The sequence below is a fragment of the Mastomys coucha genome, unplaced genomic scaffold (assembly GCF_008632895.1).
Source record: "Mastomys coucha isolate ucsf_1 unplaced genomic scaffold, UCSF_Mcou_1 pScaffold18, whole genome shotgun sequence".
NCBI lineage: Eukaryota > Metazoa > Chordata > Mammalia > Rodentia > Muridae > Mastomys > Mastomys coucha.
Genome location: NW_022196900.1, coordinates 62,366,880 through 62,391,029, shown reverse-complemented (window position 1 = coordinate 62,391,029; position 24,150 = coordinate 62,366,880). Strand labels below are relative to the sequence as shown.

Genomic DNA, 24,150 nt, shown 5'->3' with positions numbered 1-24,150 from the left:
ATACATAGCAACCATACACGTAAAACTTAAAAATATAAATATCAAAAGAAGTATCCCAAGCACTACTATGTAAGAACATACTGACATTGTTCCCACAGGAGGTGGGATCTGATGTTGAGGCCATTCTGGATTATATACAGCAAGAACCTAACCATCTACAATAGGTTAAAAAAAAAAAAAGTAAAATTATTCTAACTATATAAAGTAGCAGGAAGATCATATTAGAGCTGATTATGACACTAGAGGTAATCAAATCATTCATTCATTCATTCATATGAGCACACTGTTTGCATATATGTCTGCATGACAGAAGAGAGTATCAGATCCCATTATTAGGTTGTGAGCTATGAGTGCTGTTAATCACTGAGCCATCTATCTAGCTCAAGATAACTAAATCTAAATTATGTGACAAATATTCAACATAAAGGATGAGTCTTAAAGATTATATTTTGGTCAAAGAAAATACCCAATTATTCTCAACTTAATATGTATCCAAATCTTGAATGCACACAGGAGCTATGCATCATATAACACTAAAGAAAAAATTCTGTGCTAGCTAGTCTAAAAAGCTACATTAAACTGATTAAGGACAAAGAACTGTAACACTATTTTGGTGGATTAATTAAAAAGGAAATAAAGCTAAAAAAGTTAAATATATATATATTAATTAGCTGGGCAGTGGTGGCACACACCTTTAATCCCAGCACTTGGGAGGCAGAGGCAGGTGGATTTCTGAGTTCGAGGTCAGCCTGGTCTACAGAGTGAGTTCCAGAACAGCCAGGGCTACACAGAGAAACCCTGTCCTGAAAAACAAAACAAAACAAAACAAAACAAAACATTAAGCTAGAAAGTTCTACTCTTTCTCTGAAAAACCTGAAAATTTGGATTATATTTACCTGATCTCTTCTGAGCTAAATAGCATTTTCTTGGTCATTATGAAAATTATCTTACTCTAACAGTGTTTTCTGTCTAATAGCTGAAAGAGGAAAGGATTTCCTTGGTGTTAAGAACCAAGACTCTGAACTCCCTGAGCATCAACGTCAGTTCCGAGTTCCAGTCGCACTGCATCTTACATCGCTATGAACAAAGGCGCAGCTGATAGCACACCAGCAGTCTAACAAGCAGTCTCTGGCCTACATGGCCGCTGAGACCCACATTCTGTGTGTCCAGCTTGTTCTTTTTCTTAGGAGGGGAATTCTTGGGAGGAATTGTGACAGAGTTTCATGTGTAGGTCTGGCCAGCCTGGAACTCACTATGTAGACCAGGCTATCCTCAGAGAGATCTTGTTTAAAGAAGTACAGAAAAGGACCATGAAATGCACTATGTAATAAATATGCTACCACAGTGAGAGTTTAGGGGTCAAAGCTTTGGCAGTTTCTGTTCTATCTTCTCCATGGCTCTCCCCAGTTTTAGTTTTTAAATCCAGTTTCCTCCTTATGAAGATGCTGCACAATCAGGCTTGCTATTTTCTTCTCAATAATATTCTTACTTGGTACAATTAAAGTAGAAATCAAAACAATTCTGAGAACTGCTCTTGCGGATAGTCCTTCACATATTCTGAAGAACAGTCTTTCTTGGTTTGTGTATGTGTGTTGTGTGGTATGTATATGTGTGTGAAGTGAGTGTATGTGTATATATGCATGTGTGGTATGCGACCTGTGCATATGAGAAAGAAAATCAATGTTTCTGGAGAACACCCATGCCCAGGCTGACAGCTGCTTTACATCTGTTCACTGTTCAGGTTACTATGCAAAATCAAACATTCAAAAATTACTTATTACCCTACACTTTGTCTTCAGATTAAAGCACATGTTACAATTTCTCAAACTAATGGAGAAATACACGTTTCTGATGCAAAATGCATGGATATGTCTTAAGAGTTAAAAGCAGTGCTCAAGCCTAGGCATTATCCCATTCAGATGGGACAGAGGAGAGATGCTATTTAACGGTGAATTTCCCTGTGTAGCTTATTTCATACATTTCATTTTATGATGTCACTAAGAACTTTTTCCAATGACTCCATGGTGTCATCGGATGTGTGCTGTTTCATATTATTTACAGTCTCAGCCTCTAGAGCTTACAGTACATTTCTTTGAGCCATTCAAAATGTCATTTACTGTTTAGAACTAGGTGCATTTCCAAGCTGCTTACCATTTTGATTACTATTGCTGATAGTGCCGTCTTCTTTCTCCGACTGGCTGTTGCTACTATTTGAGGCAGTGGGGGGAGGGGATGGTGCTCGGCTAGAAGCAGCACTTTCACTTTCATCCAAAAGGCGATCCATGTAATCCCTTCAAGTTAAATAATACAATTATTTTCTTAAAGAAAATGCTGAAAATTAAAATTAGTTGATGTTAAACTTACATTCTCCTGTTAATAAATACATCCTGACTGTCACTTACTTTCAAGTCAATGCATTACTACTGTACCAGGATCTGAACACTTACTTTCAGCTATACATTTATAGTGCTATGTATGAAGGTTCGAAGATAAGGAAAAGGTAAAGTCCACAGCAAGTTTCAAGACTTTAAGATGTGCAGAAAAGGGCTCAAAATGGCTTGACTGAAGCTGAAGTGCGTGTCAGTACAGATGTAAGGATGAGGGCACTGGGAGTACAAGGTGATGTCTGAACAGAAGCAGACGGGTTTTCAGATCCCCAGTGTACTAACACAGAGGAGCCATCCCTGCCTAGCTACTACATAGATCAGCATGATCTGTACTGTAATGGGCCTAGTCCTGGGCTGATTTCTAACTTCATTACTGTCATATTAGTTGAGGATCACATTGTGCGGGGGTAAAAAACCTGTCTGAAGGTAGTGTTTTTTAAAATAAAATGCAGATAAACCCATGTCCCATCTACACGCAAGGTTATTGTAGTTTGTGGGCTGGCTGCCATTTCTCTACAGCCTGATTGAACCATGGTCACACACTTACTACCCCAAGACTGGGCAGCAGACATGCTGGATCCTTGCAGCTCACTAGGCAAGCCAGCCAGTCATGGCAACCCTTGGGTCCCAAGGAAAGACCCTGTCTAAAAAGAACTGGTGGGCTGTTCCTGAGAAGTAACACACCACAAGTTGCCATTTGGTCTCGATACACATACGCGTGCATACACGAGCCAAACATATTATGACCAGAAACTAATAAACATAATGTTCTCGACATAATAGATGTAATGGCTTTATGCTCTACATTGTCATTAAAAAACAACAGAGTCAATCTGAAGCACACAGAAAGAGAAACAGGTAAGATGGCTATCACAGGAACTTCAGAAGCTAAAGCAAAAAAAAAAAAAAGACACCACATAGACAGAAGTACTGGAAACAAAGCCTAGTAAGAGGGAACACTGGAAAGTTAAAAAAAATTCACAAGGAAGCAAGGTAAAAAGACATCAAAATTATGTTCAAATTTTGAATATGGCAATGATACTGTTGAGAGATAGTCATCATCATTTATTTATTTTTATCAATGAAATCCCAAATGCTTAGGAAGAAAGTCAGGTGGAACATTTGAGGAAGTTAAGAGCGCTGGAGTTGAGGTAACTGGAGTTTTAAGTATTATTCGGAATAGCAAGCTCTCCAATGTGAAAGTGGCTCTCAATCCCTTCCCTGCAGTGGAGCTCTCAGAGGCTGTGGGCAGCAAGGGCAAATGTGCTTCATTCTGGGGAACAATGGAAAGTGGCAAAACAGGAAAAGCTTAACAAGGACTTTTAAGTTAAGGCACTTAGTCTAATGTGAACCTAAAACAAGGAAAAGAAAATTCAAAAGTTTTACTTTAAGGTAGTGGTTCTCAACCTGTGGGTCACCTCCGACCCCAGGGGTCACCTAAGACCATTAGAAAACACAGATATTTACAATTCATAGTAGTAGTTAAATTACAGTTATGAAGTAGCAACAAAAATAACATGAGGAACTGTATTACAAGGTCATAGCATTACGATGATTGAGAAGCATTGTTTATGGCTTAAACATGTATTATGTAACCTCCTAAGACAGAACTATTAGCAGAAAATGCAAGTAAGCCACAAATATTTCTCATAATTTCTCAAAACATGAATAATGTAAAGTCTGGTCATGCTTCTTTTCAATTTTTATTGTTTATTTTGTAAGATAGTGTCTTGCTATGTAGCCTTGGCTGGCGTGAAACTGTGCAGCCCCGACTAGATTCACACTCGTGGAAATTCTCCCATCTCAGCTGTCTGAGATCACAGGTGTGAACACCACACCCAGCTGGTTGTTGCTTCTTACAGAAGGTATAGTATACCTGCAAAGAAATGCTGTGGTTCCTTTGTGGGGAAAAGAATTTAAGGCAGATAGGCAGGCAGGCAAAGGACTAAGAAGCTCAAAGGAATGAAAGTAAACCCCACAAAACCATTGTCACTGCCTACAGGAAAAACCAGACAGATCCGTAACTGCACTGCACCCAACTCTCACATGGGATCATTATTAACTCACAGCTAGAAAAAACAATGTGGTTTACTTTAACTATGGTATGTCCACCTACAAAAAGTTAACCTAGGAGAAATTAGGATGTTCAATACTTTCCAAAACTTTTCAGAAACTGAGAGATTATCAGAGAAGCAAAAATGTTTGGTATATTCCTGTTCACCCGGCTGCCCTGGACATCACAGAGCCAACTAAGCCAAGTCCTTAGCACATTCAGTCCTCTGCTAAGGCTTTCTGAAAAAGAAAACTAGATGAACCAGGACTCTGCAGCAGCATGGCAAATGTGGTGTGTTCTCATACTGGCAATGACAGAGTCAGCATTGTAAACATGGCTTCTGAGATGGAGGGAGGAGGGAAGAAAGGAGGAAGGAAAGGAGAGATACAGCTCGTCCTATATCTTTGTAGTACCACTGAGTAATCCAGAAAAATAAGACACTTAGCAAGTGGATAAACTGTTTATAAATTAAATGATCAAATTAAAGTCATTAAAGTGTTTGTAAAGTATTTATTAAGCAATGATAAAAGTTTGTAATGCTCCTTTGTATGAAATTCAGTTCTAATGACTCCAACTCTGAATAACTGGACAACAGGAGAGATAAAGTTCAATGTCTTTTGACAAAGATGGGTCATACTTATTTATTCCCTTGCTGGGGAGTGGTGCTGGAGAGTAACCCAGGCAGGGTCTTCAGCAGTCTAGGCCAAGTATTCCAATGCTGAGCTCTAACCCAGCCCCCATCTATGCTTTTTGAGTTTATTTTGCTTTGGGCTTTAGAATGTCTGATCTGAGGAAGTACTCCATCTATAAATGAATACTACAAAGAAACAGTATGGCCCAGGGGTTTGAAAAATATAATCAAACATATGTGACAAGCAAATGTGCATTAAAGCAGGTGACAACTTTATTAGTGTATACTGACCACATCGAAGAAACACCATGACAGTATGATATCACTGTATCATTCCCAAGTTTGGGCTGTCTTAGCATTATTACGTGTCACTTCTACAATGTGTCCTATAAGATTCAGAAGAACTAGGAAAAGGTAAATGTAAAAAATGAGAAGATTCAATGTGACCTGATGACCACATTTCTGCGCCCTTTCCCCCCTTTAAGAATATCTACATTTGTATCCTGTTTTAGTTCCAAGGATCAAAATAGGCTGTACAAGAAACAAATTAATTTCTTTTCCTCTTTAATGGCTTTCCACTGGTTATATAGCTCAATAGTTTTAGACAACCTTGACTTAGTTCCATTTTTACTCTTTTCAAAGGTTAAAACTAAGCCATATGTGGTGGCATACATACACAACCCCAGCACTTGGAAGGTTGACATAATTGCTGAGAATGAGGCCAGCCCAGCCAGGACTACATAGCAAGATTTTGCCTCAAAAAAGAAAAAGAATGGGTGTGGGGTGGGGGGAGAGAAGAAGAAAATAAATTAAAGCAAATGTAGTATTAATACATTCTCCTTTTCTATTTCAAGAATACCTAATGAAAACCTGCACTCTAAACCTTGGTGTTATGCTTGTCTTAACATGCATGGTGGACTGGAATTTTTTTTCGGACAACAAAGTCTGCATGCCTTATATGTCAAGAGATAATGTTTATAAACTAATATAAACTGTACTTTGGTAGACTACAAAATTCATAATTTTAAGAAAAATCTTAAAGAAATCTTTTAAGAAAAATCCAAGAAAGCTTAGAAAACAACTCACGTTACACCAGGATGAAGATTATATTTCTTTTTTCCAAACCTTGTTTGCTGAGCAAAGAAATCATAACGCTCAGACTTTTTCCACATGTAATAGAATGCTACACATTCACCAACTGATCTTGTTCGGACCTGTAAGAAACAAATGCTTGTTTTTAAGAATACTCTCCTTAACAGAGCTACTTCATGAAAAACAACTCAAGTCTGTGCTGGATAGTTTTATGTCCACTTGACAAAAAAGCTACTGTCATTTGGGAAGAGGATTTTCTTGACTGATGATTGATACGGGTGGGGCCAACCAGGGCAGGCCACACGGAAGAGGCAGTACGCAGCGCTCCTTCACCGTCACTGTCTCAGTTCCTGCCTCTAATTCCTGCCCTAACTTTCTCTATGTAATGTGAAAATGTAAGCCAAATAAACCAGTGTTTTACCACAGAAACAAAAACTCTTCAGACAGGCTAGAAAAAAAAATCACTACCACTTAGTTAATATACATGACAAATGAACGTACATTATGAAAAACTACAGCAACTGTGCTGAAAACTATTCTTTCTGAAACTATTCCATTAAGAAAAATAATCAATCAGTAACTATATAAGATATTTGGAATTCTTTTTTCATAGTTCAAGGAGACCACAATTCTAATATTTTACAATAAAACAAGTATTCCTTTACTGCAGACAGAAGTGACAAGTAGGTTAAAGCGACTCCAAAGAATACATACGTTTTACTCATAGACTATCTTGGGAATCTAAATTTAAATTCTCTTATAAATGATTTCCCACAAGAAGCATGAAATCCAGACCTGAATCTTGAAGCTTGTAGAAAAATCAATTTAGCTTACTCTCGTACTCCTGCCTCTAGCCCCCTTGCTCCCATTCCCTTCCCCCATCTCTCCATGTGGTCATGGTCGGCCTTCACTTATCTACTCTCTCCTCTCTGCCTTTCTTTGCCTTTCTCTGCCTCTGCTACCATCTTAACTCTCCTCCCCATTCCCTAAATAAACTCAATTCTATATTAAAAAAATAAAGAAGTTAAAAAAAAATCAATTCAGAATGAATCAAAGACCTTAATATAAAATCTGAACCTCTGAAACAGCCAGAGATAAAACACAGGCTAAATCGTTGAAGGCACAGGTACAGGTGAAGACTTTCCAAGATGCTACCAACATAAAAACCAAACCCAAGAAATGGCAAATGGGATGGCATGCAATTAAAAGCTTCTGCCCAGCGAATGAAACTAAGATTAAAGAAACAACCCACAGAATAGGAGAAAACTTTTGCCATCTATTTATCTGAAGTGGATTAACTATTTAGGATATATAATAAACTCTAAAATGACCAATGAACACCAAATACTCAGGATTCTTAGCCTTCAGGGAAATGCATACTAAAACTGCTTTCAGAATCCACCTTACCCAAATCAGAATAGTTTATCACAAAAATAAGGAACGAAATGACTGAGAGCAGATGCTGGGTGGGTGAGGGGAGACGAATGCCTAGGATGTGGAAAAAGAGGACACTCACGCACTTCTTGACGGCATGTAAACTGGTAAAACTAGAATGGAGATCAGTATGCAGATGCCACACAAAACCAAAAACTGAGCTACAAATATGATCCCCAGGTATATACCCAAGGATTCTAAGTCAGCATATCACAGAGCTACTTGAATATCCATGTTTACTACTACACTATTAATAACAGCTAAGAAATGGAATGAGCCTAGCTATCCATGGATATAAAATATGAATGGATATAAAAATAGGCACACACACACAATGCAATTTTCTTTAACTGTATTGAAGAATAAAATGAAATTATAACATTGCCAAGAAAATGGAAGTCTTATGTTAACCAAATAAGCCAGACTAAAATGGAAAATAGTGCTTTGTTACATGTAAAAAACTAGATGTAAATTTGTGTATGTGTAAACAGCTAAGAAGTCACCAGCATACATATGCCATGAAAGTAGAGAGGGGCACGCACTACTTGGAAGGATGTAGCAGCGAAAAGGAGGACTTGGAGGTGTCAAGTGGAGAACAGAATACAATATGTGTATGAAAAAGGAACCAAGAATGAATTCCAGAAGTTAAAAAGAAAATAAACATCACCATATGAGGTATTATGGAATATGTTTGTTGTAATCCCAGCACTTGGGAGGTAGAAGCAGGAAGATGAGGAGTTCAAGGTCATTCTTATCCATGTTCATTCTTAGCTACAGAGCCAAGTTTGAGGCCATTCTAGGTCATATAAGACTCTTGTCTTAGAAACAAAAACAAAACAGAATAAGCAACTGATCAAACAGACAAAAAAATTCTCCAAAAATCAAATACCAAATCATCACAATCATCATAATCATCATCATCACCACCAACCACCACCACCACCATCATCATCCTATCATAGAGGTGTAGGTAGGGGTGAGCAGGGTAGTGAACAGAAGAGAGTTCTCATAGGAATAGATACAAATGGCCAATGTAAAAGATCATTTTATTAGTCCAACAATAATCTAGACTCATTTCCTTCCCAAAATGTCTGAAACTATGCAAGGGAAGAGAAGCTGTTACACTAGTACTTATGTTGTGTGCATTAAGACCCTACTGTGGCTCTACAATTACTCATGCAAATGACTGGCTTCCTAAACATCTGAAACTCATGATCAACAAACAGCGCTGATAAAAATCATCGTTGCTACTGCCTTGGAGAGCTGGTGAAGTTGATGTGTAAGAAAAAAACATGTTTCAAAGAGAAGAGGCACATGCAGCAGCAATGGAAACAAGATGGTTAACAATTCTAGTCTACAAATTTCTGATCCTGACAAAAACATTCTTTTTGGCACTAATTTTATCTGCTGTTGATAACATCCTTTCTTGTCTAACATATATTTTTATTCCCTTTCTTTCCCTCTGCTTGAACTTTATAAAAGTTGTAAGGCAGTAAGAGCTGGAGAAAGGGAATTTAATGGCTTAGTGTCTAAAGGCTCCAGTTCCTAGCACCCACATGGTGGCTCAGTCCAGTTTCAGAAGAGCTGATGCTCTCTTCTGACCTCCTTAGGCACCAGGAACATATCTGGCACACATGCAAGTAAAATACTAATCAATATACATTAAGAAAAATACTTTCAATGTTTTGCTTCCTAATGAATGATTTCAAGCAAGTCAGTCGTAATTTACTGAAAGCAAAAGCCAAGATATCCTGGGAGTATGCTGTTACCACAAACAGAACGTATGGTGAACATCAGAATGAATTCCAAGTATGGAAAGAACAACTTGGTACTTTCACATGGGACCCTCAAAGAATAACTGTCCTCACTTTACTCACTAGAACAACTAAGTCCAGCATACCGCACATGGTAGATGACTCTTCAGCACTGAAACCCCAACCCAAACATTTATATATTAAAAAAAAAAAATTCAAGTTATAGTCTTACTAAAGCACACAATAAAAATTTGGCTCATGGTTCTAAGTCAGCTAGTAAGTGTTTAAAGTCACACCAATGGGGGTTTGCTTTGGACTTTCAGTTACGTTCCAGAGGTGCCCTAGAGAGGTGATCCAGCACAGCTTGGAGGTATTTACATGCAAGGAATACTAGAAAAATAAAATGTACTTTTTAAAAAATTAATTTTTGAACAAATTCAGGAACATGCAGTCAGTCACTAGCATAAACACAACCTTTTTCCAGAGTGCTGAATGCATTAGATTTGGACAAAATAGGTGCCACCCTTTGGACACTAAACACTCAAAGCTCCAAGTTTCTCTTTCACCATTGATGTTTCTCTTTTGTTATAGATGTAGTAATTTCTGACTCTGTGTGTGTGTGTGTGTGACGTGCACATGCATGCACACACACGCACATGTAAGTGCCAGTGGAGGCCATAGGTGTAAGATCCTCTGCACCTAGAATTATAGGTGGTTGTGAGTCACCATCTGACATGAGTGTTGGGTATTAAATATAGGTCTTCTATAAAAGTAGCAGTGGTTTCTTAACTGGTAGGCAATTCATAGGCAATGCCTGACACACCCTCCCACACTCATGAATAAATACAATAAAAAACTTTCAAAAATAATTAAATGCTCAAATCATCAAGTTATTATGGTGTTCTTGCATATATATACTGCATGACTGTTATTTATAGGATATTAAACCATCATGTTAAGCCTGCTATGATTGGTGCCTCTGGAAAATATCAATTTAAGAGTGAGTTAAGACCAATTAGGACTTAGGTAACTGTAAACAAAATATTTTAATTGTGGGAAGTAAAATGGTTCAATAGGTAAGGGTGCTTGCCATCAAGCCTGACCATCTGAGTCCAATCCCAAGGTCCTACCTAGGGGAAGGAGAGACTTAGAGTTGTCCTTTGACTTACATACTATAGCACACATACACATATCACATAAATATTTTTACTGCAAATTTGATGTTAAGGATATTTTACAATTTCAAAATTACTTTAAGGAGATATTTGCAACTGATGGCTGCTGGAAGAGAGAGAATGTTTTCTTCAGCGATTAACAGATTAACTGACACTCAGAAGCATGCTCCACACTCAGGAACTGTCAGCTCACACAGACTGAGACACATTGCTATGTGTGTGTTTGCATGTATATGTATACTTAAAAGAAGGAAGTAACATAAAGATGGTTGGACAGGACATAGGAGGAGTTAGAGGAAAAGAGTATAAGAATATAAGAATATATTGTACAGCCGGGCAGTGGTGGCACACACCTTTAACCCCAGCACTTGGGAGGCAGAGACAGGTGGATTTCTGAGTTTGAGGCCAGCCTGTTCTACAGAGTGAGTTCCAGGACAGCCAGGGCTACACAGAGAAACCCTGTCTCAAAAAACCAAAAAAAAACAAACAAACAAAAAAAAGGTATGAAATTCCCGAAGAATGAATAAAAACATTATTATTTAAAAAATGTAAGTAAACCTCTTAACACAGATAACAGAAAGCCATAAATAACTGCACTGTATACACAATCTGAGAAGTTGACTAAAAGACTTCTTATTCTAATTAGTGGTAAATAAAAAGATTATAGTATTGATTACAAAAACTGTAACACTAGGAAACAGCAAATTAAATGATGGAGGTTCTTTCTTTTTTTAAAAAGAGGGCATAAATCTTTACTTACTTTATTAGCCTGAATCAGATGAAAATCTTTTCCATAGGCCTTCAGTCCTTGCTCAAAATTTCTACATTCTTCCTCTGTCCACACAGATAATTCCTCTGACAAAATGAAGGGTAAGAGCAAATCAATATACAAAAAGAGAAACTGAAAGCAAAAATTTAACGTTTTGGCAAAACAATGAAGGGAGTAGAGTATCTCAGTCATGAGTGCTAACACTAGTCACTGCAAATGACGCAGTGCTACAAATTCCTGATTTCATAAAAATTGGAACAATTTGGTCCTAAACTCTCCAATCTCAAATTTGGACCACTTGTTCCTCCTTCCTTGTTGAGACAAGGTCTTGCTAAAGCTCCAGCCAGGCCTCCAACCTGTGATGCTTCTACTGTGTGCCACCTCTTAACGTATCTCCTTAGGTCTTCTCAGCCCAACTGACATTAGGCACCTTTCCATTCCTTCAACTTGGTAAGTTCTTTCTGACTTTGGACTTTATATGGAAATATGTTCTGCCCCTTCTTCACCCTCTTTTAGGAACATAATTGTTACCACTAAAAATACTTTGTTCTCAAAGTTTCCTCTCAAATACTCTCCTTAGGTAGGTTATGCCCAACTAAAACTGGCTCTAACAATGTCCTTCAACTATCTTCTGAAGACCAACACCTATTTTTCAGCTTGCCACTAGGTTTTCAGGCACCATGACGGCTGAGACTTAAATGGTTAGGTTTTCAGAGATATAGAGCCTTCAGACTGACTCCAAGTAAACAAATCCACCACTGTCATATCTATAGATACATACACATACTTTTAGTGTAGTGGACTAGGAGTCAAACTTAGAGTAAAAAAAGCAAAAATGTGGGTTTCATCTATAAGTTTATTGCTTATGAATTACACTTGCCCCAACCACACTACTTTCGCTTAGAGAGCTAAATCTCACAATTCTACTTACTACTTCTTTCCCTGTCTCTGTGTGTGTGCATGTGTGCATCTGGGTTCTGTGTGCTACGTGAGTAGTTCTTTCTTCCTCCTCTGCATGGGCTCTAGCTATACAATCCAAGTCATTAGGCTTGGCTATCTGGTACCCTCACCTGGGCTATCTCACTAGTCCAGACTCATAATTTTAAAGTTAGGCACTAGGTGTTATAGTACTTAGCTCATGGGGCTATTGTAAAGATCAAAACCAAAAGTCTTTACATGTTTTGAAACTGTAGGGTTTTATACACTTTAGACTTTCACTTAATGCACTGATTTTGCATAAAAAGAACAATTTTAATGCCATTCCCTGTAACCCTTTGAATGACACTTGCTCTGTAAGTGTCTACTGAATTCAGAAAGTAGTAAGCTGAGACACGTTCAGGAAAACTGAAAAGCTTAAAATTTAAAACTTCCACCAAGTCATGCAACAAAGGTCTAGCAGGTGCTTACCTCGAGCTGCTTTGACATTAAATCTCAATCTTCTCAAGGCTTCCTCAGTATCAAAACTACATTTAACCAACTCATATAAAGCCTAGAAAAAGAAAAGGTTTTACAGAAGACTCACAGACTGAACAGCTCAGGCTGAGGCATGTTTCTAAGAGCACATTTTTCTGAATCGTGAATTTGTTTCTATGCTTTCTGGTCCAGGTATAGTGAAGGCGACATACAGAGCATTGAGGGAAAACATGAACTCCTAACTTTATGTGCCTCTTGCTATGTACAATATATGTATGTAGGGGTATGTAACTTGCTGACCAGAGTAACCCAGTAACTGACATATTGATTTCACATAAAATATTTTGTTTAAGCTGTAATTCTTTGGAGCCCTCTTGGATTCCTAATACTTTAAACAAGTTGAGAAAGAAACACAATGACAACAAGGTTTTTAAAATGCTCTTATGTTAGGTTCATGGAAGTATTAATCTGACTATATACACAATGGTTATCTGAAATTCAAGGGCCAACTTGATCAGAGTCTTAAAAGTCTTATAAAGAGAATAGAAAACAAATAAAAGAAAATCCAAAAGAAAATACTTTTAAAAACCACTACAAAAAGTATATATACAGGCAAAGAAAGTTTTCTGTTTCCTGGAGCTGAAATCACATCAATGATGTAATAAGCACACTAAGAGTAGTAGGGCCTGTTGCTAATTTCAATCTTCAGAGAAAAGGAGTTCAAGTGGACAGAGTACCCACACTGAGAAATGCCAATAGTTCTTTATGAGGAAACCCAAATAGTTATTCCTTACTCACATACCTGTTCATTGTCTTTTATATGAGATCCTTCAGGAATTGCTTCTACACCTTTCTCATCCCCTGTTCTTCTAGATGCATCCTTAAGAAAGACAATCACTTTATCTTCTGGTAAATATTCTGGATCCCACAGAAGCTGATCATCATTTTCATACACTAAATTAATAAAACAAATATTAAAAAAAATATACTCCAAATGAATACAATTTATGTAGAACATTAGAGACATATCACTAAACAAATAACTCTGTCTTTTTTAAAATGACACTTATTTTCTCTGTATGTATTATGTGCCACACTACACATGTGGAGGTCAGAAGGCTTGTGGGAGTCCCCACATGTCCCCACCCTGTGACAGTTTCCTTCCAAGTAGCTTTGATTGTCCTAGAACTTGCTTGGAAGACCAGCATGGCCTCCAATTCACCTGCCACTGCTGGGAATTAAGGGCATATGCCACAACCACCCAGGAGTCGGTTCTTAATATGTGGTGCTCAAGGATCAAACTCAGATCATCAGGTTTGATGAAAAGTACCCACAGAACTACTTTGTCAGCTGTAACTTTTTTTCTTTTTATGAGACAGGGTCTTGATATTGCTTTCCAGTTTGGCCTCCAAATTATGATCTTTCTGCCTCAGCTTCCCAAGTGATGAAAGTCAGCTGGGCAGTAGCAGCACATGCCTTTATTCCCAGAATTGGAAAAACAGATAGATCAATAAATTAGGGGCCACCCTGGGCTAGTTTTGGGATAGCCAGATCTACACAGAGAAATCCTGTCTCAACTGCCCCCCCCAAAGAATAAAGCCTAAATCTCAGCCAAATTAAAAAAGTAAAAATAGAACATGACCAAAAACAGTACCTTAAGAGTCTAAATGACACAGACACATGGAAAACCCAGAAGCCACAGTCTAAAATGGAATGGGTGCCACAAGTGTGGCACTGGAGGAGCAAGACAAGTGCTTCCAAGAATGACTTTCAAGCCTGGTTAAATCCCAAAGTGACCTTGGTTAGAAAGAGACCTGCTGGGTCTACTAACAAGGACATGAGGATGTGTGCACCGGAGCATTAGAAGGGACTGGAAAGGCAAATAGAAAGTGAAATAAAACCAAAACTTTCTGAGAAGTTTGGATGGGAAGGGGAGATCTGACTGTGTTAGTATAGCACAATGAAAATCTAGTTGAACAAAGCTTGTAAAGCCTTTGGGTTTTTTTTGTGTGGGGGGGATCTGAGTGTATTTCTCAAAAATGGCATGAGGCTTTTATAGTCATTGCAAAAGAGAAAGAGAAATCTGACAGCTCTATGGCCATACCACCCTGAACGCGCCCGATCTCTTCTGATCTCAGAAGCTAAGCAGGGTCGGGCCTGGTCAGTACTTGGATGGGAGGCCTTTGTTTTTAAAGACAAGAAACAAATATTTAAATCTCAACAGAAAGAAAAATCACTTGATAAAAATCTTTATGAGACACAGGATGACTGTCAAAATACCCTGTGTTTTCTTATTAGCAGCTAATTAAGCATCTCTTCTATAGGTAGGCAATGTATCACATTGTTTCACATATACTACCTTCTTCCTCCACCTTCACACACATACTTCAAAAACCTACCTTTTCCTGGTACTCTCAATGTATACTCTCTTTAGTATTAAAAAACAATATATAGAGAAATGTCCTTCTGCCTTCTTTTTCTAACTGCTAGCATAATAAAGGCCCAAACTAAAATCCATTGACTGCCTTGATGAGTGAATTTGGACAGAGTACTAAATTTCTGTTTTCTGTTCTGCAAAGGGCACTGATCCCTCACTCTGTGTTTTAAAGGTTGTTTAATGTCTTAAAGAGTAAGTGAAGGGGTAGGTGTCTGAATCCCAGGGTTCTCCAAGCTATATAACCTAGAAGATATTTTTGTAATCACTGACAATATTCTGTAAATTCTTAAACTGGGAAGAGGGCCATCACCAGATGGCGCCACATGACAAGTCAGCCTCCTATAAGGCTGGCTGAACAGCTAGCTCTGATTATTTCAGAACAACACAATTCACTTTAGACAATTACAATAGAATCAGTAATGAGCATGAGTTGAAAGCAACTGGAGCCTCTCTAAATCCACACTGCATAGGCAATATGCACACAAATATAGTCTATGTGACAAACATCAAACACTGGGCATGAAGGATAGAGTTATGAATAACCAGATTGTAAAATAAACCTACTGTACTTAACAGATTCTATATCTGTGTACTTAATCAACAACAGGATGAAAATATAAAGGAAAAAGTTTGTGTCTTTACTGACCACATAATAGTCTTTTGCTATTATTCCTTAAGAAATAATCTGATTCTCAGAGCATTTACATTATATAATATCCAAGAGGTGAGAGAGGACGTCCACAAGCTATATTCAAATTTCATACCAAGTCACATAAGAGACTTGAGTATCTATGTTTTGGTGTCCATGGGCCAAGAAAGAGGTAGTCTTAAAGTCAACTCCCACAGACAGCAATAGATGTGTACTTTGTCAAGCATTAATTCTAACTCACATAAAAATTATAAAAGTTAATGAAGATGTAATCAAGAATATTTTTGTAATCAAAATAAATGCAGGTTTCATAGGAAAATGCCTACTGAGCATGTGTAAGTAAGTTTTAAATTTTAAGTGTTTATATCAGGAGTGGGAAAGAATCCAATAAAGCCAAATCCAAGGAAAGACATACATCTGTCATCTTTCTGAAGTGATTGGGGGAGGGTGGGAGGTAGAGGAGGAGTGTCTTTCATCATTGAAAGGAACCGTGATCCATCTCTATAAAGGGCTTCTACAAGGATATCAGAACCAGCCATGGCAGAACACACCCCTGTAATCTCACCTACTTGGGAGCTTCAAGCAGGAAAATAGCAAGTTCTAGGTCAGCCCAAATAACAGATCAAGATGTGCCTCAGCACTCTGGGGTTTTACAACAGGAATGTACCAATCAACAATATCTTTTTACAAACTTTATTTTTAACAGTGTATTGTGTAATAATGGTATTTGTTTTATGTTTTCAGGTATACTACAAAGAAATAAATCTTTTTTATTTTTTTTATTATTTTTTAAAATTTATTATTATATCTAAGACTGTAGCTGTCTTCAGAGACACCAGAAGAGGGCATCGGATCCCATTTCAGATGGTTGTGAGCCACCATGTGGTTGCTGGAATTTGAACTCAGGACCTTTGGAAGAGCAGCCAGTGCTCTTAACTGCTGAGTCATCTCTACAGTCCTCTTTATTATTATTATTTTTTTTTATTTTTTTTTATTTTTTTTAATTTTCGAGACAAGGTTTCTCTGTGTAGCCTTGGTTGTCCTGGAACTCACTCTGTAGACCAGGCTGGCCTCGAACTCAGAAATCTGCCTGCCTCTGCCTCCCAAGTGCTGGGATTAAAGGCGTATGCCACCATCGCCTGGCTTTTATTATTTTTTTTAAAGCCAGAATTTCTTTTTCAATTATTAAACTTTGTTTATACAATACATTCTGCTTACTTTATTTGGCCTCTCCTCAAAATGGGAACTTCTGAGACTTCCAGTTAAGGCAAGGTCCTAAGCGACAGCTGCCTCTGACAATGTCAGGGCAGTGTCACTCACTTTCCTGCATCCTGTCTGCTCTTCCTATCCACCAAGTATATTTAATATCTCAAATGAAAGCCAGGCATGGGAGCACATATCTTTGATCCCAGCATTTGTGGGGCAGAGGCAGGGGGCTCGCTGTGAGTTCCAGGCCAGCCTGGACCACAAAGTGAACCCCTAAGAAACCCTATCTCAAAAAAGGAAAAGGCAGAAATGAAAAGGTTTCTCATCAAATTCACACATTACTGCAAATAAATTATACATAACTGACTTCTAAAATCATAAAAATATTAAGCCAGAATAAACATTATTTTTCTTTGTTTTATTTTAAGATAGGGTTCCTTTGTGTAACTCTGTGGATCAGGCTAGACCTGAACTCACAGAGATCCACCTGTCTCTGCCCAGGTGGATTTAAATGTACCCTCTGCCAGCGTTGGAATTAAAGGTGTGCACCACTGCTGCCCAGCTCAACTAGGCAATATTTTTTAAAGTAAAAATTATAATTTATTTACTATGATATTTGACTATAGATATTAAAAGGTCAAGTACAAGATGATATAATCCTTTAATCATGATACCAAATTATACTTTCCTTCCATCTACTAAAAGGCTTGTCCTGTGTACTGGGTGGGGAGTGAACCCAGGGTTTTGTATATGGTATGTACACTATACACAAAGTGTTTACCACTAAGCCACTCTCTCAGCCCTTAATATGAAAATTTAAAAATATAGGCATTACTTCCTTTATAGCAAAATAAGTTAAGACACCTAGTAAAATGGAACAAATATTTACCTTTCAGTTTTCTACTAATAGAAGAGAAGAACTCAGTTGTGATTATGGTCTGCTATTGTATAGACACAGTACTTAAATTTCAATTATACACAGAAAAGCCAACAGACCATTCATTTTTTTTCACAGTCATAAAGAATATACAAAATTCCAGCACGGAACAAGGTGACTCCATGTTGGTGTCTTCAATGATTCTACCTATTACAGGAACTAAGCTAGGCAAGCTTGCTAGAGGCAAGGGTAAGTGATATTAAAACATTTGGCTACAAAATTTAATAGTTTGTGATATATCCTACTTCTCACCTCTTGCAGCCAGGAGAGCAGGTATATATTTAAAACAAAGTATCTAGTGGAAATGGTAAAAAGAAAATAAATACCAAAACCTCCTAATTCTAAGGTGCTCTGTGTAAAGCTATAATGTGAAGAAAATGAAAAAGAAATGCACGACTGGCTTCAAGTCATGCCACACTGTACATGACACATGCGCTATAACCCACCTAAAAAAAGGTAGATGCTCTAAAAAAACAAAACAAAACAAACAAAAATACCAAAACAAAACAAAAAACAAGAAAACAAAAAACCACAAAATTATCATTTATTTTATGTTACTAGATGTAGACTTTGATGTAAATGGTTAAAAAAACTCACAAAATTTAAATATACAAGTAGTATTCCCAAATTATTTTAAAACACAAATAACAAAACATTCTTTTTTAGTAGTACTGAGTTTTAGAAGCAAATAAGCAATCAGTTGTTTATCAGTTGCTTTTCAAACTGGTAATTGAAGTTATAAAGGCTAGAAACTACCAAGTTTGGAACATTTAAAATACAGAAAAACATGTTTTTAAAAGAGATATATGGCTGGATATTTTAGGGCACACACCTTCAGAATTCACTTGTTTTCTGTTCCATTGATACAGAGAAAACTGGAAACAAAGTGACCAGTATGACTGAAATAACAGTAGGAGTTATTTAGTAGGTTGTCATGTTCTATCACATTCTGTATGGTAGTTAACAGACCAGGCTGGGGATACGTCTCAGTGGGTATAGTGCCTGCTATGCAAGCCAGAGTAGCAGCGAGCATCTATAATCTCGGCACTAGGGGTAGAAAGACAGATGCTCACTGGCCAGCCATCCTAGCTAAATAAACCCTGTGTCTCAAGGTGAAGAGCCAACAGAGAAAGGAACCCAACCTTGACCTCTGGCCTCCACATGAGCACAAACAGGTGTGTTTATCTGCACACAAACTCACACCATCCCCTCAAGATAAATCCATCAAAAGTTCAGGTAGTTAACTCACCTTTTTCATTTTCTTTGTATCTACAAACACCAACTGGAATCTCAGCTTGAAACATGGAGCCCACCATGATTTCCTATTTTAAACATAACAAAAAAAGATCTGGTGATAGACATCCAATGTTCATGTCTAGCTTCAGTAATCTTCTTGGGTAAACTGACTCTGGTCTCTGTCATAAACCCAATTACTACCTCATGGTAGTATTGTGAGGATGAATGAGTTAATAATAGCTAGAGGCTTAGATGATTGGGTGGGAAACAGTAATAATAATGGGTAAAATGTAATATAAAGAAGACATAGAAGATATAGAGAAAAATTAGTAAGTGAATTTTGCTTAATTAAAATAATAAAAATACCCTGAAAATCAGAAAAGTTAGCTTTGGGTGTTTTTTTTTAAGAACATGTACACTTAGGATAACTTTGTACCAACAGTACCAGCACCACTAGGAAATTTTTAGAAACTGAAGTCTTTAGGTCTCTACTCATAATGAGTAGAAACCCTAGTGATAGAGCTCACTGCTTAACACAGGCAATTTTAACTCACACTTAAGTCTGGGCTTTAAGATAAGGGGATAAAACCATAAAAGTTTGTAAAAAGTTTGGCAGGAACTTAGTAGACTCACTTCCAAACTAAGTCTTTTTTCTTGAGGTTAGTGTTTGTCTCTCTTTAAAAAGGTTTGAAACTGGCTCTCAAGAAAGTCAATTGGAAATCACCAATGAGATATCTCATGGCATGGGGATCACAACAGATGGACCTGGCACTTTAATGTGAAAAATGGCATCACATGCATGAACATGCTGTAGGAAGCTTGACTCTAGGGGATTAAAGAGCTTCCTCTCTGCTACTGTTGTCACTTCTCTGTAAATGGCATTCTATCTTACCTACTGTAGCCTCAGACATGCCCAACTCAACAAATCCACTGTTCTACTACAGAGGAAAACCAGACTTTCTGGAGATCAATCTTCAAGACAGACTACCACATACAACAAACTTCCTCCATGTGGTATGATTTTATTTTAAAGGTAACCACTACAGAATCCCTCTGCTGCCAATCCCTGTGCCTCTTTTTACTCTATTCTATCTGTACTTCCAAGGAGACCCATATTCCTAAGTCTTAACCCAGAAACAGATAATTATTCCCTACAGATCTTGTATGGAATCCTCCTTTGGATAATCATCTACACTATATTCTCTGGTTCCCCCCCCGCCCCAGATGGGAAAGAACTGCACACAGTAGAAAAGGATGTGCAGAAGGTAATAATTTAGTCTCTGATGACTCATTACAGCTCCTTCTTCTACAAACATCAACACTCTCCTGACGGTAGTCAAAGTTGCTCTATGATAGCTGCTACGTTCCAATAGGAACAAATACACATGGCAGGCAAAATACCCATACACATAAAATAGTTAAATAAAACAAAACCAAGGAAAAAAGAAAAAAATATAACAACAACAAACTCAAATGGTGTTATTTTTTAAAGAGGACAGACTAGGCAATCATCTCTTATTAAGGAAAACATCCTTCTACAGAAATGATTTAACCAATTGCACGTAGTGTGTATTATGATTTCCTAAGAGGTTCAACTACTATGTAACAAAAAATTAAGTCTTACAATTTAACTGTGTGATTAATTAAATAATGCTATGTAACATTTTAAGAAAAAAAAAATATCTCAAGTTTATTTTAGCAGCTAGTTTTGTATTTGTAGAATAGCCAGCCCATATAAAACATCAACAATGTATTCAGTCATGCTGAGCTTTAATAAGCAATGTGGAGGGGGAAACTGCAATCTTAAACACTAAAAGGTCACATTTTAACAAGGCAACAAAATTCTAATTCTGTATTACTACAGGCCTAGATCAGAAGTTTGATTACTAATACAGGTATGAATATCACTACACTCAGCAAAATTCCATTCTACACATGCAATCATTTTGTGAAAAGATAAATATATTTCTTTTTTCTTTTTGTTTTTTTTTTTTTTTTTTGGGGGGGGGGTTCAAGACAGGGTTTCTCTGTTTAGCCCTGGCTGTCCTAGAACTCACTCTGTAGACCAGGCTGCCTCAAACTCAGAAATCCGCCTGCCTCTGCCTCCCCAAGTGCTGGGATTAAAGGCGTGTGCCACCACTGCCTGGTTGATAAATGTATTTCTTAGTAGGATATATTAATGAGGACTTAAGCAACATTTACCAAATGCTTAAATGTCACAATAAGGCTAATACATTAAATTCATTAATATCTATGATTTATTAAAAACATTCTTTGCTTTTAGAATATTACTCTAAGTTTTGGAAAAATACCTTTTTCCAGTCTTCGGAGGGAATATAGTCTTCATCTTCTTCAGATTCTTCCTCTATTTCACTATCTAGAACACATGAGAAAATGGTACTATAAAGTAGACACTTCTCCTGTCCATACTGATACTATCTGTGCATCTTTACATCTAGCATCAAATATTTAGATATGGCAAAAGGTCTGCTACATTAGGCCAAGATACTTAAAATCAAGTAGTGAACACTGTATAAATAAAAACTGAGACAAAGCAGTATCTTCCAAAGAATGCTCCTTATATATAAGACTGGGAATTTTGTAGCAAAATTTTGGTGGAAGACCAAGTCTGTGTACATTTTAAAAACCATTATTTTCCCCATTTTCTATTTTATCCATGCTGGGCAAGCTGTTGCTTGGTTACATTCAAATGAGGATGATTTACAGGGCTGGCTGACTGCTGGCATGAAATGAGGCATAGTGGTACAAGCCTGTAATGCCAACATTTGGGAGGTAGGGACATTAAGATCAGAAATTCAAGGTCATCTGCAGCTATCTAAGGGGTCTACTAGAGTTGAATCCTTAGAAAGCAATTTCAGAATCAGTTAATTTAAACAGCAATAAAACCACATTAGAGTTTTAGGTAATATAGAAGAGTGGAAATTACATTCTAACTTTAGCAATAATAATACATACTTGTATCAAAATATTTACATCGACGTGGGCGGATTATTTCCTGAGCATCTTGGGAAGTAACAGACTGTGAGGGATCATCATTGGAAGACTGAGTTTCATCCTCCTGACCCGAGGAATCCTTTATATTCTCTTCCTATAGAATAAAAAAATGTACTTACAATATGAAGAATGTTGTTGTAGGCCACTGGTCAAACTGTGTTTTAGCTGAAACTGTAAGATTATAATGAACACAGTAACTGTAATGTGATTCTCTAGGTTAGCTCTTAGAACTGGCATGGGACCTTATAACTAGAGTCCTAGCCATTTAGAGAGTTTAGCTGCTAAGGGCGCTTACGAGTGCTAATGATCTTAGTTTTAATAAAGATATGAAGTTATAGGTGTTAATATTAGGGAAAACAATGTGACCCTCATATATCTAAAGTGAATTTTAAAAACTGAATATAGGACTGCCAGTCAGCGTGTACTATTTAAAAGTAACAACTTTTTTTTGTTATGTTGGGACTATTTAGATAAAACAAAAAGAAATCTGAAATGACATAGATCAAATTTATCTCACGGAAGTGGATCATAAGGAATTTTGAATTTTTATATCACTCTTTTCTGTATTTTTATTTTTAAAATTTAATCTTACTATAAAAATTATATTTAGAATTTAGTACTATCTGTGGTTTCACTAATCCAACAGGGATCTAGGAAAATAAATGTTCCGTAAATAAGACAAAAACCACTGAACATGCACTAACTTACTTTATTTTCCCCACTACAGCCACTGTTATCATCATTATCAGCATCTTCATCATCTTCACCTTCCTCTTCCTCCTCTTCCTCCTCATCTTCTTCAGGTAACCGAACAGTGCTGTCATAACCATAGAGGCTGAGAAGCTCGTGGATTGGCATGTCGCCTTCCTAAACACACCAAAACAAATCAATTTCTGAGATCAGTGATTCAGGGTTTCCATGCTACGATTTACAAATCTGTACAGTACTAAATTGACACTTTTTGTTTTCTTTAGAGCACATGTGTGTTGTGTCTAATATGTTAAAAAACTTCAAATTATGAAAAGAAAAAATGAAAACCCATTCTTTTATTTTTATAAACTGAGTAATTCTAATTGGTCCATGTATCACTGTCAATAATCTGAAATCAATTACAATTTTTCCAATTATTCAATCCACATACCAGTCAGTTAGCCCTTCTATATGGATTATTATGAATAGTATCCTAAATCATTTAGAAAACAGCACGTCATCTGATTCTATAAGCCCAGAAAGGAACATTAAATCCCCTGTTCCAACAAAGCACACTGGAGGAGCATAGCAATTATATACAAAATGACACTAAATTACAAAGGCATCCACACTTTTCTAAAATAATCTTCATCTATATGTAAGTCACTGTCAGCAATGATATCCACAGAACTTTACATTAACTATCACATAAATAAAGACCCATGGGCACATCCATTAAAGAATTTTCTTAAAAAACAAAACAAAACACAAATTGCAACAGAATATAGCCAAATTTTCATCCTCAAACTCTAAAAGTTGATACTCTTACTAGTGTATCTTAGGGTCTTAGTCAGGACCTTCTTCAATGTCTCCAAAAGACATACCCATGTGAAGAAAATGAAGAAATAGCCTTATTTGGGAAAATAAAACCAGTTTTCTATAGAAGGCAGTTACTAATCAAGTGATATCAAGCATTAGAAACAATAGATTCTGAGTATAAAAGAAAAAAAAAAATCAAGGTCTAGCCCAAACTATCGAACATAAACACACAAACACAAATATACATATGTGTTCTAAAGAAAGACATACATGTCAATTTAGAACCTAGAGAACAACTAGTGCTCTTTAAGATAATATATTTTATAATTTTCTATCATGTACTTTACTGATCAACAGACAGCTAGCTCACATATCAAACACATTTCTGCAGGGGAATATATACATTGGAAGGTGTAACATAAGTTGGTTACACAAAATTAACCTCCCCTTACT

General features: G+C 37.0%; 1 protein-coding gene across 19 annotated transcripts in view; it reads right to left on the bottom strand.

Annotated features, from left to right (window-relative positions):
- Mier1 (MIER1 transcriptional regulator) overlaps positions 1-24,150 on the bottom strand; it is a 52,164-nt gene that overhangs the window by 3,868 nt on the left and 24,146 nt on the right. For all 19 annotated transcript variants that reach the window (XM_031377995.1, XM_031377991.1, XM_031377990.1 and 16 more), the window contains 9 exons: positions 22,897-23,055; positions 22,150-22,282; positions 21,486-21,550; positions 19,187-19,259; positions 13,511-13,662; positions 12,703-12,784; positions 11,287-11,381; positions 6,158-6,285; positions 2,152-2,291 (listed from right to left, as the gene is read on the bottom strand). In XM_031377995.1, the coding sequence (XP_031233855.1) occupies positions 2,152-2,291; positions 6,158-6,285; positions 11,287-11,381; positions 12,703-12,784; positions 13,511-13,662; positions 19,187-19,259; positions 21,486-21,550; positions 22,150-22,282; positions 22,897-23,055 (1,027 nt within the window). The remainder of the gene's footprint in view (positions 1-2,151; positions 2,292-6,157; positions 6,286-11,286; positions 11,382-12,702; positions 12,785-13,510; positions 13,663-19,186; positions 19,260-21,485; positions 21,551-22,149; positions 22,283-22,896; positions 23,056-24,150) is intronic.